Genomic DNA, 15,475 nt, shown 5'->3' with positions numbered 1-15,475 from the left:
GCGGAGAATCGTAGAGAAAGGAAAGGAAGGCATTCCAGCAGCCACAAAGAGAGACACCCCCAACCTCCACCTCTCTGTGTCCCTTCACCACCCTGCTGCTTTCCCACAACCCTCCCCCCCTTTAAACTTTCTCCACGGACACTTTGCAGATCCCATCTGGCCACATTCCAAGCCGTTCTCCAGGATTCCCCTCTCAGCGCTGCTGCAACAGGAGCAAACACCCCCCCCCCCCCCCCCCCCCCCCCCCACACACACACACACACACACACACACACACTCCTCCTCAGTGAGCCCAAACTCACCTCCTGCTTTAAAACACTTCATTCACGGTGCAGTTTGGAAGATTTCACCCTGAACTAACTTCTCCTCGACTCGCTGCCTCCCCTCAGCTCCAGCCGCTCTCTCCTGCATTAACTGTCCGTCTCTCACAGAAAACAGATCAGCTTTCTCCCGCCTACCAATCCCGCTCCGGGATTATCCAGAGTGTGTGTGTGTGTGTGTGTGTGTTCTTGAACAGACACCTAGAGCTCACTCCAGGACAGAAATAGTAAGTGGGTGTGTGACTCAGGCAGTTGCCTAACATCGCTACAAGTTCCACGGCTCCTTAACTCTCACTTAGTTTTATGAGATTTATGCACCGATTTATTCTTACATCATATCCGTCTCTCACACGTCTGCTTCTCCTTTTTACTCTGCTGCACAAACATGACCTAAGACGCTCTGTAAAGCTGCTGGACTGATTTCTGTCATTCGCAGCAGATATCAGACTCTTCGTGTCCTCTGCCATGCAATCCACCTGCCTGCATGACCTCCAACCACACCAGCCTTTGCACTTTGGTCTGCTCGGCTGCAACGTTCCTTTCCTGCACGCTCTAAACATCCTTCAGTATGTATTCGACCAAAGTTTCTCTGCTAAAACACGAGCATCTTATCTTCACAATGGCTCCACATGTTCACAGACATTATAATGCCATACAGTCATCTATAGAAAACACATTTTACTTTTTTTTTTTTTTTACAAATGCAAAAAACCTAAATGCACAAATGAACAACATATGAACAACATACCCATGTCATTAATTATCTGACAACAACGAACTACAAACAGGTAACAATAAGGAAAAACTACATTTTTGTGTCTGGCATTCGTAGCATCTAAAGAAGGCGTTGCATGATAATCCTAATGCAAAATTAATTAAAATTAAACAATGACTTTACAGAGACATTTTAAAGCCATGTAGGACAGCTGGATGGTAGAGCTGAACACTGGAAAAATGATGCAGTTTTAATAAAGTTGGGACTTTAATGCTTTAATTACAATGATTGTTACATAAAAAAATGAAGCATTTAATTGCAGTCCAAGCAATGCAGAATAATTTCTTGGTGCACTGATTACACTAGCTGCGTTTGCATTACACTTTGAATTGCACCAAAACTAAATATGGCAATAAAAGGAGCCACATTATGAAAATAGTCTCAAATATCACCAAAAAGTAAAAAGTTATTATATTATCAGGTGGTTTTTCAGACGTTTTGATGTAGAAATATCTTGTAAACCTGTATTGGAAACACTTTTTTTTGCATTTACGTGTCCCCGGAAGTGACCATTTTATTTCCAGTAAAGATGGAGCAGTATGGAACAAACAACAGGGAAACAGATGTAGAAAAGAAAATGAGGGAGAAAAGCTTCGAAAAGCCGTAGCAAACACAAAAGTAACGCTATGTAACAACCTTGCATAAGATGAGATTTTACGAGAACTGAAGCTTAATATGCTAAACCCAGTTCAATAGAAACACGTGCAAATTGCAATTATTGTGTGTCGAAATGTACAAATATCGCTTTTACTTTGCAAAAAAATGTTATGGAAACGCAGCTAATGTTCTGCTAAAGAAGTACTAACTTAACCAGTTTTTAGACCAGTCGAGGGATTTTTTTTCTTTTTCAAAAAAGTGACTTGTGACGACTCTTTCTGCTGTTATTAGAGACTGACGTATAATTAACTTCTTCTTAATGATAAGCAGGAGATGCTGCTCTTCCATCCAAAATGCTCACAGAGCCTCGGTCCAATCGCAGCACGGGTTTTTAGCAGCCAGCTGCAGTAAGAGCAGGAAACGTTCAGTTGCAGTTACCTGGTCCTGCTTATAGTCGCATATTAAAGGTGGAGTATGTAAGATTTTCAATATTTAAAAAAAAAAAAATTAACTAAAAAAATAACTACAATCATAATTAGATTTTTTTTAAACATGTAGGTTCCAGTCTGTCCATATTTGATGTGTTATTAAATTACAAGTTTAATAAATGACAAAGACCCTTCTTAAATGTTTTCCTACCAGTAAAAAAATGTGCTTTCTGTCATTTGTCATTAATTAAACTTGTAATTTAATAACACATCAAATATGGAGAGACTGTAACCTACATGTTCAAAAAACTATCTAATTATGGTTGTAGTTATTTTATTAGTTAATTTATTTTGAAAATGCTGAAAATCTTACATACTCCACCTTTAAACCATTTAATTAGGTATGGATTCAAACATTAAAGAAATGAAAGTACTGTAATCCGTTGTAGACTCTTAATCAGAGAACAGACGGAACTTTAGCTTTACATCTGTTCGCTTTTGGTTCTATTTCCTTTTCTACTGTTTTAAACCGAAATGCAAATGTATTTTTCCAAACATTACTAAAGTTTGAGTTTACAATGTTAATGTCTGTGTTTATTACTTGATTCGGTCATCCACAGAAATCCATAAAAAAGTTGCTTTTTAAGTCAAATATTGTGCGATTAAAATGATTATTTGATTTTCATTTATTACAAAGTCTCCGATTAATTAATAATTTTTTGTTTTGAAGTGATTGCTAAGATAGGCTCCCACTTCCCTGCAACCCAGAGAAAATGGAATGCCCTGACTCTGGGTAGTCTTAATACGACATATACCTGTTTCCAGCATGTGCCATGAGCTCTAAGGTTAGGTGGACATCTGCAGATTGTGACGGACACACCAATGATAATTTACACGTGCAGGTAGTTGCCAAGTGTCTGCTTAATCTAACAAAATCCAGATTGTAAGACACCTTTAAAAAAAGCTGGCTAAATGATTCAATAGCAGTCCCAATAAACTTTACATGTCATGACAACCAGTAGCGCAAGTTGACGTTTTGCTTCAAAAGAAAAAAGACGTGAAATGGTTTGAGCCTGTCATGTAGCTTCAGAGCAAACTATAACTTCACCAATTCTTACGTACATAGACCATCGGTATAGTGTAGTAACGTAAAAAGGCAGCGTAGTGAGCCGCCTTTTTATGCACAGTTGCAAACACCCATCTTTACGATTATACAAGGGGAACTTTGCCTTTAATAGAGGTACAGCTGCAATGCAGCTTCCCTGTCTGGCCAGGAGGAGGTGCTGTTGAGTCGTTTTTAATTAAGCTATGAGCACTGAACGCCATCACTTTCATATCAATAGGTAGGCTACTACAGGCTACAAGAAATTATCATTTGAAACATTATATAAAAAATAATTGTAAAAGAATGTGAAAAAATAAAAACAAATTATTGAATTGGATTGATTTGATTATTTTCTTTCTGCTTTGTATAGGCACTGCCTATTCTAACTGAACACCACTGCCAGTTTCCGTCCATGCAGCTGAACTTATCTGCACTTGGTTCTCTGGTGAGAAGGACCAAGATTAACGGGAAAAAGCTGAGGAGATGATTTTAAGTGACTTAATTTTTTTCATATAGCTTATATCGTCTCAGGTGTACACAGCTTGTATTACAGAAGAAAGGTGATAAATCATAAAGTCATTGAGTATTGTAAAGTAACTTTCAGGTTCCATTAAATTACTTTTAGCCTTTCTTGTTGGCATTACAGCACTTGCATATTATCATACCTTTATTTTATATCATATCAGAGTGAGACAAATTAGTTTCTGCCTCTGTTTTGTTCAGCACAGCTGACTTTAAATGTCAAAGTGTCGAGTTTACAGTAGAACTTATGTTATCGTCAGAATATAAAAGACTTCCTCATACTGTACGGTTATTTTTATTCCATATTTTACAACATGGTAAAACATTTAGGAAAGGCTGCGCTGGTTCTGCTGCATGTCCTGATTTAGCTCATGGAGTGAGTGTGTTATTGGAGATGCTAATCAGCGCTGTTACTCCGCTGGTATGCGAGTGTGTGCAATTGTGTTCATGTGACTACAGTTACACTTTATGTATTTTTAGATCTGAAGTTAAAGATGGACAACAACAACTCGACCACACTTTCCGTGTGAAAGTAAACATGCACATAACTATGGAGAGTTTAGTTGCAAGAGTTGGGCTGAAACACTTCATACTGGTTACTGGAGTTAGTTAGAGCAAGGTCACTTACAGGAATAGCTGATGCAGATATTCCCAGCATCCATTTCTGTTTAAAGACAAATAAGCAGACCCTGTTTATAGTATAGTTAATATCAATTTATAACAACTTAATTATCAACATTTCATTATTTATTCTTATTGATTGTACTCTGTATTTAGCAGAGACTAATGAAGCTTTCCTCCAAATATTCCCATGGAGAGTTAAATAATTATATGACTGACTTGCGCTTCATATATTTATCTTTTAGCATATGTTCTGAGAGATGGCAGCAGAAACTGTAAGGAAATGCTGGCACAGGACGAAATCTCACAAACTTTTCATGACTGCAGCAAAGTTTGATTTGTGTAGAAGAGATGGGGACCTGCTGGCATTTTGAAGGCATAAAAACTGCAGACAGCACAGAGCATGTGACTCTCTGACAATGATTTAATGCTTCTCTTTATTGGTTTTTATGTAAATGTCAATGATTTCAATTTTATTTTTAAACTTGCTTATTTTTATATGATTTTTTTAAATCATTTTTCTAAATATAACACATATCGTGTATGTATTAGTATTTTACTTTTTTTTCTCCAAATTTTTGTTAATTTATATTTTACTCTATTTTATATTATTATCCATATCTTTCAGGAAATTAACTGATTTATTTTATTATTATTATAATTATCCTCTTTTTCTAAAATTGTGCAACTTGAATACATATAATTAACAATTAAATAAATATGTATCATTACATTATATCATATTATAACATAAATAAAAAAAAGAAATGACAGAAATAAAAATTAAAAAGGAAATAACACTAAGTTAAATAATATAACTGAAAATCAAGCAAACAATATCAATTTTCTTAAATCGGGTATTGTATTAATTCTTATTCTAATATCATTTGCAGTATAAATGTATTTATTGAATAATTTATTAGTTGAGATAATTATTTTCTAACTTGGCAGTTCCAGCCTTCCATACAGTGTGTACATGTTATCTGGTACAGTTGGTCCACAGGTCAAGTTCAACTGATTTTTAATCAAACTGGTGACTGTGGGAGAAAACACACACACACACACACACACACACACACACACACACACACACACACACACACACACACACACACACACACACTGCAGCAGCTGTTTCAGCGTTTGCTTTGGCCCCACTGTGTGATACTACAATGAAAGCATCACTGACAAGCCCCAGAAGACAAAGGATGACAAGTGTATGTCCCGTCTCCTCAACACACTGAAAAGAAACCTGATACACACTCCACAACGCCATATGCAGACAGTTGGCATGGCAACAAGTAAAAAAGATGTAGTCTCTGCATTTAGAAGCATGAAAGTATGCAAGGTTTTATAAGACTCGGTCGGGTTGAGACAAAGGTGGAAGCAGCAGTACTACACTGTAACACCAGTTTGAAAAATATAAGAATACGCAGCCATTTTTAAGCCATCAGATGTTACAGTTACTGATTATTGTCTCATTTTAAATTTTATAAAACTTTAATTTTATGAGATGGATAATATTTTCTACTTTAAATTAAGTAAAATCATATATATGCAGGCAGAACTTTAAAATAGACTGAAAATAGAGAATGAAATGGAAACAAAAGAGGAAATGTTTAAAGGATACAAACACTGACATGCAAGATGAGTTAGAAAAAAAGAAGAAAAATGTAGTGAAATTTTAAAAAAAAAAACCTTCTTCCACATCAGAAAAATAGTCATCTGTGATCATTTCGGGAACATTGACTTTATGGACTGTGTTTGGATGGAGAGGAGGGTTAGAGGAAAAAAGACCCAAAAAAAATGGAAAAATCATATTTACAACAAAATTATAGCATGGAAAGAAAATAAAACTGATGATACAATAACTGAATATATCACATAACTGAAAATTATGCAAAATTCATGATCATAACATTAAATTGTGGATTCATTTTGTTCCTCTTTTACAAGGTTTTGTGACTGAAAAGAGCTTTAGTCTGTTGCTTTTAAAAAGGTTTAAAAACATTGAGAAGCAAAAACACGGCTGTTTGTAGAGTTCTTACCGTCATCGTCAGACATGTCCAGCACCTCGTTCATGGTCTCTGGGACGTTCATCTTGTGCTTCTCTATCACGGTCTGTTGACCAGAAACATGCTCTCATTAAGCTGCTGATGGTGATTAACTTTAGCTATTTTAACACCTGCCAGTCCCAGCAGCTCCTGCTCTACAAAGAGATGTGAATAATCACAATAAATAACACCGCAACCCTGCTGTATGAGATGTAAATAAACTGTAAACAGTTACTTGCAAACCATCTCATCATCCAAGTTTTGTCACGCTTGTCGCTATTGAGGTTTTCTTATTGACTCATTAAAAACTGATATGATTTCTTTCTTAATGCTAAAACTTAACAGTTTCAAGAATCCTTCTTAAAACTATGGTCAATAAAATAAAATACAAACATAAAATGTACACATATGAATTAATTTTGCCACCTTTATCTGCAGGCCTGGCCTTACTGAAGACAGAGGGAGGTAAAAAGGAAAACAAAACATTGTGAACAAAATTCTTTAGCATAGCATCTAATATTTCCCCTGAAGAGTGGAGAGACCTTAGATTAATTTCAGCATGCAGCTTGAAAACTAGCATCTTTTATGTGAGGGTGCATTGCTGCACACTGTAATGGAAGTTACCTGGGGTGAGGACACGAAGGATTACATAAAACTATATGAAGGATCATTACTGGAATCAGACTATGCAGCAGAAAAAGGCTGCAAACATCAGCTGTGACGCAGCAGACCAGCAAACACACGCCATGTTGCTGGTGTCAAACCGCCTTGATGCTGATCAATGTATACAGATTTTGGAGCAGCTGATGCATCTTTCCATTTGGGGTCTTACTCAGGGAAATCTTTGCTGATTTCAGCAGCATCATGCCAAAGCAGGTTGTGCACATTTTACATGGACACATTTAAAAACAAACAAAAAAGGCAGGTTGCTGTTGCTGTTGCTTGTATTTCACTGAAAATATACAAAACAAACAAAAATATGAATGAAAAATGACAACTTTGTATATAAAACCATAAAAAGAAAATATTTTAAAATAAAAACTTTAGTATTTGATTTGAGTATTATAGCATAGTATACTAATATTAATATATTAGTATTTGGTCTGACTGTGGTAGTGTTACAACAGACATGTGCAGATGGTCTTAAATTTAAATGTAAATAACTCATTTTTCTAGATACACTAGTTATTTTAAAATGCAATCATTCATATGTTGCCCTAATATTTTATATAAAATATTATTCTATTAGAACCTGTGATGAACTGGCAACCTGTCCAGGGTGTACCTGCCTCTCGCCAACTGATTGCTGGGATTGGCTTCAGCTTCCCTGCGACCCTTAACTGGAACAATCGTTTAAGAAAATGGAAAGATGGATGGATTACTGTTTCTTAATTTATTTTATTATTTACTTTTTGTACATTATATAATCAATTACCAAAAGTTTTTTTCCAGCTGAGGGAGAGTAAATTCAGTCTATGACAGACACCTGCTGTGATAAAACAATGTATAATGGTTTACTATGGTAAAGTATTATGTATGGAATTGTTATTATTATATTATGTGGCTTTTGATGTGCTAAATATCCTGATGAAATGCTGTGATAGTTTTAGTATCTAGGTTTTTATGAATTAAAGGGTTAGGACTTGATAATTATATGACTTCATTCTTTTTATCCCTTTTAAATTTTTAAAGTTTAGATTTCACAAGTTAAATATTCACTTTCTTTGCCTGAAATTTTAGCTTAACTTAAAGACATACGTTTAAAAAAAACAACAAAATTGCCTTGTAAGAGAAACCAGATGCAGAATTAAAATGCATTTCTTGTTGCAGGTATAGGCTGATGTAAACAGAGAACAGTACTTGGGAATTGCGGGATAATGTTAGGATCTACAGTATATTGCATATAGATGACGAAAGACACTTTTAAGTTGTGCTTCCAATCCCAAAGAATCCATTTTTGCTATTAAAACTCATCATTTCAAAACAAATCCTGACCTGAGTGATCAAAGTCTCCTCTGTGACCACTTTGAGTGTGTCAACCACAGAGATGTAGCCAAGCCTCCTGGCGATGGAGAGAGCGCTGTTCCCATTCTGGAGTACCGATGGAAAAAAAAAAAGACGGTGAGTTCCTGGTTGGATAATGATCAGGAAGAAATTCCAATCATAGGCAGGAATAAACTCTGGAGATTTATCAGAGTTCACTGACAGCAGTGAGTTCGTTGGGTGATGCTCCGTGTTGCAGCAGCAAGTTGATGATATGTGTGTGTCCCTGCTGTGCAGCCTGATGAAGGGGTGTGTAACCATTCTGCAGAGGAGAGATGAGGTCAGAAATCACACACACAGCAAACACACACGCACACAACCAAATGCATGGATGCTAAAAATAAGTGACACAGTCGGTGACACACAGAGACTCCATGGTTACCTTGGTCTTCGCGTTGACCTTCGCCTGATTTTTCAGCAGGAAGTTTACCATCTTCACGTTGCCGTAGTGACAGGCCACATGGAGAGGAGTGTATCCCAGCTGGTGATGTGGAAAATTAGATGAGCAAATGAGATAGGTGGCCATGTAGAATTTAACAAACTGTAAGGCGGTGTGTTAAGCAGGTGAGGATAGCGTTAAAGGCCTGAGAGGAAACCTGACTAGTAACTGATACAAATCTAAACTACAAGGCAACACAAGAAAATCTCTTTCAGTTTTGTCCCCTTTCAAATTTTTACATGGTTATTCTCAAATTTTGCTTTGAAACTTATTTTATTGACAATAAACTAAAGTTTAAATTCATCAATACAGCAGTATTAACACCTCTGCCTGTGGTTTATGACATGCTGTTTTCCATTTTGAGGTTCAGTACAATGTAAAAGTCTGTAAATACCCCTCATTTCATTATAAACCTCCATGAAAACATTAAGTGTCCAGATGATTCCCCACTGCTTCCATAATATTGAGATCTGAGCAGGACCTCTTGCTACTGATTTTCAGTCCATATTCCAGCTTTTTTCTCCCTGTTCACTGAAGGCTTCTAGACAGACGTCTTTCCAAGGAGACAGTTTCTGATGAGCTTTACGACGACAGTAGCTGGATCAACTGATGCATCTCTCAGGTGCTGTGTCGGGTCTTTAGGACATCACTTTCAGGTCCTGTTCATCTGCAGTAAATAGCTATTTGGACCTGACACCTATTTTATACTCCACTTGTGTAGTTTCTTCAAACGTTTTAAGGACATGTTATCATCCACACTGAGACATGTTTAGCAGCTCTTTGGGAGTCATCTTGTAGAACAAAAACACTATGTTGTATGTGTTGAACAATAGTCAATACAAACCTAAATATATTAATTAAAATAGATTTTTGATGAGATGTCTGTTATGTGTAAGCACAACAATGGCTAATCTCTTTGGCTTGGAAACCTTAGTCAGTGAAAAGGGGCTTAGCAAGGTACAAAGACTGAATTGAAAATGGATGAAAAAGAAGCCAATGTCCAAAGAAAAACTTTGAAAGACCTTTATAAAGTCCAAGACATTTGAATAAAAATAAACATAAAGAAATGAGGGGTGGTTCATAACATCTGCTGAGTTAATTAAGGAGTTTCCACAAAACCCAAAGTCTAATATTTAATATGTATACAACATATAACATAAAACAGGAAAAAGTAGCATAACCTGACTGAAAAGGTGATTTTTACCCATGTTTGATGGTGAATCTTTCAAAAATGAATGGTGGAGCACAAAAACTAAACAAAACACTGTCATTACCTTTGTCTCAGGATCAATGACAGCTCCCTGGTTGACTAAAACCTCAGCGACGTTAACTTTATCCTCCTGGGCAGCCAGGTGGAGAGGAGTCAGACCAGACTGAGGATACAGACACACACAGCATGCACTTCAGAGGGACTTAAACACAGTCATTTAAGGCACAGCCAAGTAAAGGTCAGAAGAAATAATTGTCAAAATGACAGTTCTGAGTGAAGGCACTATTATTTCTGTCAGTAAAATAAAGGCTCTAGCTGTTGAATGCACATTTACAGTACACATACAAAAAAATATAAGTATGACCTCAATGAAATGCCCACATACCATTAGAGGCTGTTTTTACGCTTTTATGTTATACCTTATTGCCCATGTTAATGGGAGCGTCTCGAGCCAGCAGAAGTGTCACAATGTCCATGTTTCCTTCCTGTGCTGCGAGATGCAGCGGCGTGATCCCCTGTCGTGTTACTGTGCTGGTGGAGGCACCATACTCCAGCAACGTGGTGGTTATCTCCATCTGATTCTTCTTTGCTGCAATGTGGAGCGGAGTGTAGCCATTCTGGAAAGACAGAAGAGTACAGCATTATAACCCTATCATAAAATGAGATGAGATATAATATTTTTACCAGTAGAAATTGGTGAAAGGTACATAGGTAAAAGGTATATTGTCGCATTACTTTATGAATGCAAAAAGTCACACTATTTTGAAGATGTCTTTTCTTTTTATGTTTCTTGTTATTAAATGGATAAGAAGAATGATAAAATCAAGACAGTTAGCGCCCTGCGATGGACTGGCGAGCTGTCCAGGGTGTACCCTGCCTGTCGCCCAAAGCCAGCTGGGATAGGCTCCAGCTTCCCCGCGACCCTGAATTGGATTAAGCGGTTCAGAAAATGAATGAATGAATGAATGAAAGACAGTTAGCTTAGCTTAGCATTAAGACTGGAAACAGGTAAAAGTTACAGCAGTAACTGACTCAAAATTCAACTGCATGTCCTGAAAATCAAAGACTTGATATTTTGTTTGAATACATTCAGAAATTATTGAAAGAAAAGCCTTAAAAAATCATTTTGTTTGTTTAGAAATAATGATGAAGACCATCTTTTTTCCCATCAATGCAAATTATGTTATTTCTTTACATTTTCCTTTTAGGACACAGAATTATAGCTCTTCTGAGCTAAACTGAGTCAGCATTTAAAAGGATATAAACTGACATCATTACAAAGGAGCTAAACTGAATTAACATTTTTAAGGAGTTAAACTCACAAGCATTTTAAAGCAGCAAAATTGAGCTAGAAGAGCTGAAGGAGACAAACTCACTTCGCATTTTAATAAAGCTAAAATGACTTAGCAATTTAAATTAACTTAATTAAGTTAGCATTAATAACAAACTAAACTCATGTAGCATTTTAATAAAGCTAATCTTACTTAGCCTTTTAAATGATCTTAACTGAGCTAGGAATATTAACGAACTAAACTCACTTATTATTTTAATAAAGCTAAATTAACTTAGCATTTTAAATTAGCTTAACTGAGCTAGCATTAGTAATAAACTAGACTAACTTAGCATTTTAAATTAGCTGAACTGGACTAGGATTAGTGAGTATCCAAACTGACTTAGCATTTTTAAATTAGCTTAACTGAGCTAGCATTATTAACAAACCAAACTAACATAGCATTTTAAATTAGCTTAATTTAGCTAGCATTATTAAGAAACTAATCTAACTTAGCATTTTAAATGAGCTGAACTGAGCTAGGATTAGTGAGTGTCTAAACTGACTTAGCATTTTAAATTAGCTTAACTGAGCTAGCATAATTAACAAACTAAACTAACTTAGCATTTTAAATTAGCTTAACTGCACTAGGATTAGTGAGTATCTAAATTGACTTAGCATTTTAAATTAGCTTAACTAAGCTAGCATTATTAAGGAACTAAACTCATAATTTTCATAGAGTTAAACTTTCTTAGCATTTTAAATAAGCTAAACAGACAACGCTTTCTAAAGGAGTCCTAACTGAGTTAACATTTCTGCTCATTCCTGAGAAAGGAATTCAGCGATACAGCTATAATAAACCAGATGTGTGACGTTATTATAGAGAAGAGAATCTAGAAAATGACAGAAAGGTTTAACATAGCAGTTAGTAGACAGTCCTATCAATATCAAGTTAAACAAGTGAATGCCTGTTCCCTCCATTCAACCGATTCTCATCATGTACTATTGACATCATACGATCAGGACACGGATGCACAAAACTATAGGATCAATGGTGACAGACACAACATGACAGAGCCAGCAATGACCGCCTCTATTGTTGATACCATGTAATACATGATGGGAAACTTTACATTGTTAGCAGTTGTTATCTTTTCCTGAAAATGAAAAATCTTTTTTCTGATTTGTTTGACGGCAATCTGGCTTGTAATAAGTGTATGGATCTATTTCTAAACATCAAACTCACACAGGTTGACTATTCTCCATGTTGTTACTCTTATTTTCATAAAATGTAAAAAAGGTTTTACATTAAAACAAAACAATGCAACTGGGAAGCATTCAATGAGTTTTCTTCCCAAAAGAAAATGTTTTGGTACATCTTTCTAAACTTTAACTCAACAAAGCTTTTAACCTGCAGGTTGACCTTTAATAACACTGTTAAACAGCTACTGTAATTAAACATTTTTAATACTGAATGCACCAACCCCGATAATGTTCCAATTTTCCAATGATCCACATTGCAAGCTAGTGGGGTTAATTTATTTGTTTTTCCATTTAAACAAATGTAAAAGACAACTGTCTGAATTTGGGTTTTGAGTCAGTTGTTTACAGTAAAATAAGCAGTACCAGGACTGCTTGTTTTACTCTTTTAGAGCCCAAAAAGGATGCTAACACAGGTGCTAACACTTGATTTTTTTTGACTGGAGATGGTAATTAAATGCATTAACTAAAATCCATTTAAACAGTGGTTTATTCAATATCCTAATTTAAGGGTAAAAGTTAGATTCAGCTGCTTTTAGAAGCAGCTCTGTCTGGACAGACACTGGTGTAGTGGAAGTTATATTGAACCTTTGGAACACAGTGTGATTGCATGTGGGTGATGAAAACTAGGTCAGCCTGCTCTCACCCAGCCACAGAGAGGTTCTGGTGCATAAATGCATTGAGGAACATTCGATCTAAATTCCCTCAACTCTTACCTTCGCCGCAGCATGTGGTGAAGCTCCCTGGTTGAGCAAAAGCAGCGCCACCTTTTGGTTATCATAGTGTGCTGCCACATGCAGTGGAGTTAGACCACTCTGAACACACACAAACATGAATCGCTGTTAGACGGTGACACACAAAAGAGGGTGGTATCGACAAGTGATTGTGCAAATGTGATTTCCACACAGGAATAAGGATAAATATAGTTTGTGCTTTTTTTTTAAGCTTTAATGTGCATCACCTTCCCAGCAGCATCGGGTGGAGCGTTCTTCTGCAGCAGCAGGTTTGCCACTTCCATTTTGCCATACTTAGCTGCAACGTGCAGTGGCGTGAAGCCCTTCTGGATAAACACACAATAGGATGTCAGAAATGTATGAACTTTACTATTTTGTTATTCTTCATGAACTATATCCTAAACATGACTGCCTCACAAAACCACGTGTGTTGAATTTATGAGTCATTTTCAGGGATACAGCATTTCAAAACAACATGGAGAACTGATTAGTTCGGTACTTAAAACTGATAAAACACAAATGTTCAGGGTGGAGAGACTCGACATGTTTTTCATCAGATTCTTTAGCTATGAGGGAACTCAGATCCGGGACCACGGTTTAGACCCAAGACTGTGTGTTTTTTCTGTGAGTGTATTGTATTTAATTATAGGTTTGTGCAAACAGAGAGGAGACTAACAGTTATGGGATATTAAAGTGGCCTCCTGGTTAAACAATGTGAATCCCTACTGATGGAGGAGGGGATGCTTCTTTGTTGAACTGGATACTGAAGCTTGATTATATTCAGCTATTTTTTTACTGCTAGGACATGTAAAAATACATTGGTTCAGCAAGATCTTGAACTGTTTAATGCTGCATAATGCAATATGAAACTGTTTCATAGAGTGAAATAAAGAAAAAAAGGAATGGACAATTTGGTGTAGAATTATTGATCATTATAAAGTGTTTCAGATGGCACATCATCGCACACTCAAGATATTACTAATGCAATTTATTAGAAGTTTATAGTATATTTAACATACTGAGGCATAAAATGGTTGAATGAACAAACTAAAAATCAGTCATTTTTTTTTAGAATTTTATTTTAATTTATGAAATGATAAGAAGTTATGAGTTGAATGTAAATTCAGCCACAAAAGATTAAAAAGTATCAAAACAATTCAAATGGTCAGTTAAAGATGAAATAAGGTCCCTGTATGGTCAGACATATGGTCCAGCCAGGACAAATCATTTAAAATGCACATCAGTGGTACTGAGAGCCAATAAAAAGTAGCATAAAATGTTTGATTTTAGTTTATTTCTACAAATCAAACACTCCAAGCTATTATTTTTTTCCAAAATAGAAGAACTCAGGGTTATGATTCGAGAATTGGGGTTAGATATGTCTGATCACATAATTCAAATGTCCATTCAAAACATAAACCTAATCAGCTAACAGAATTATGTATAACCCTTAAGGTTATTTTGATAAAATCCTCCAAAAATTATTCAGGTTTTTCTATAGTAATGTCCTGTCAGTTGCTGTGTGCAACAGGGGAGCTTTTACAAAGTGTAATGTAAAAACTGAACATGTGATAGAGAAGATGAGAAAGGAGGCAGATCTGCCAACTACATCACAATGAAACAACTTTTTGTGGATTTAAAAAAAAAAAAAGTTAAAAGTTTTTAAAAGATGTTTTCAGATCTTAGTATTGGCTTTTCTGACATTAACTGTGAAGGATCTGATCTTTCTACTGGAACCTGATCATGATGAATCTAACTGCTGGAATCTCAGCCCTCCAACCGTACGTCACATCTGCAGCCATGTGTTGCACAAAAGTTGTGAATAAAGCAAATCTGAGTAAGAAAACAAACAACGATCCTCTTTCTGTCTTTGAGGGGTTCATTTTGAGGGAAGAATATTGACAATTGTCAGAAGTGAGGTTTGTAACCATTCTTGGGACGTACAACTCAGTTCATTTATCCCCAAAACGTCTCAGTTCAAACCTGGTTCCTCATCATTGTGTTCTAAATGCAGAATCGATGAGGGCACCCTCACACATACCTGTTGATCTATCCCCAGGTTACAAACATATTGGGGGTTAGTACTTATGAGATGAG

At 36.1% G+C, this 15,475-nt stretch overlaps 1 protein-coding gene across 3 annotated transcripts in view; it reads right to left on the bottom strand.

The window, feature by feature from the left end:
* The window catches only part of LOC306771905 (ankyrin-1-like), a 191,151-nt gene that overhangs the window by 65,096 nt on the left and 110,580 nt on the right, over window positions 1–15,475 (bottom strand). For 2 of the 3 annotated variants that reach the window (XM_079261231.1, XM_079261232.1), the window contains 9 exons: window positions 13,606–13,704; window positions 13,361–13,459; window positions 10,534–10,731; window positions 10,179–10,277; window positions 8,848–8,946; window positions 8,629–8,727; window positions 8,418–8,513; window positions 6,417–6,489; window positions 4,376–4,411 (listed from right to left, as the gene is read on the bottom strand). In XM_079261231.1, coding sequence (XP_079117357.1) covers window positions 4,376–4,411; window positions 6,417–6,489; window positions 8,418–8,513; window positions 8,629–8,727; window positions 8,848–8,946; window positions 10,179–10,277; window positions 10,534–10,731; window positions 13,361–13,459; window positions 13,606–13,704 — 898 coding nt within the window. The remainder of the gene's footprint in view (window positions 1–4,375; window positions 4,412–6,416; window positions 6,490–8,417; window positions 8,514–8,628; window positions 8,728–8,847; window positions 8,947–10,178; window positions 10,278–10,533; window positions 10,732–13,360; window positions 13,460–13,605; window positions 13,705–15,475) is intronic. The other variant, XM_079261233.1, reaches the window with a different exon arrangement.

This window comes from Telmatherina bonti (assembly GCF_933228915.1).
Source record: "Telmatherina bonti genome assembly, chromosome: 21".
NCBI lineage: Eukaryota > Metazoa > Chordata > Actinopteri > Atheriniformes > Telmatherinidae > Telmatherina > Telmatherina bonti.
The sequence above is the reverse complement of the archived record's forward strand: the minus strand, read 5'-3'. Positions and strand labels throughout refer to the sequence as shown.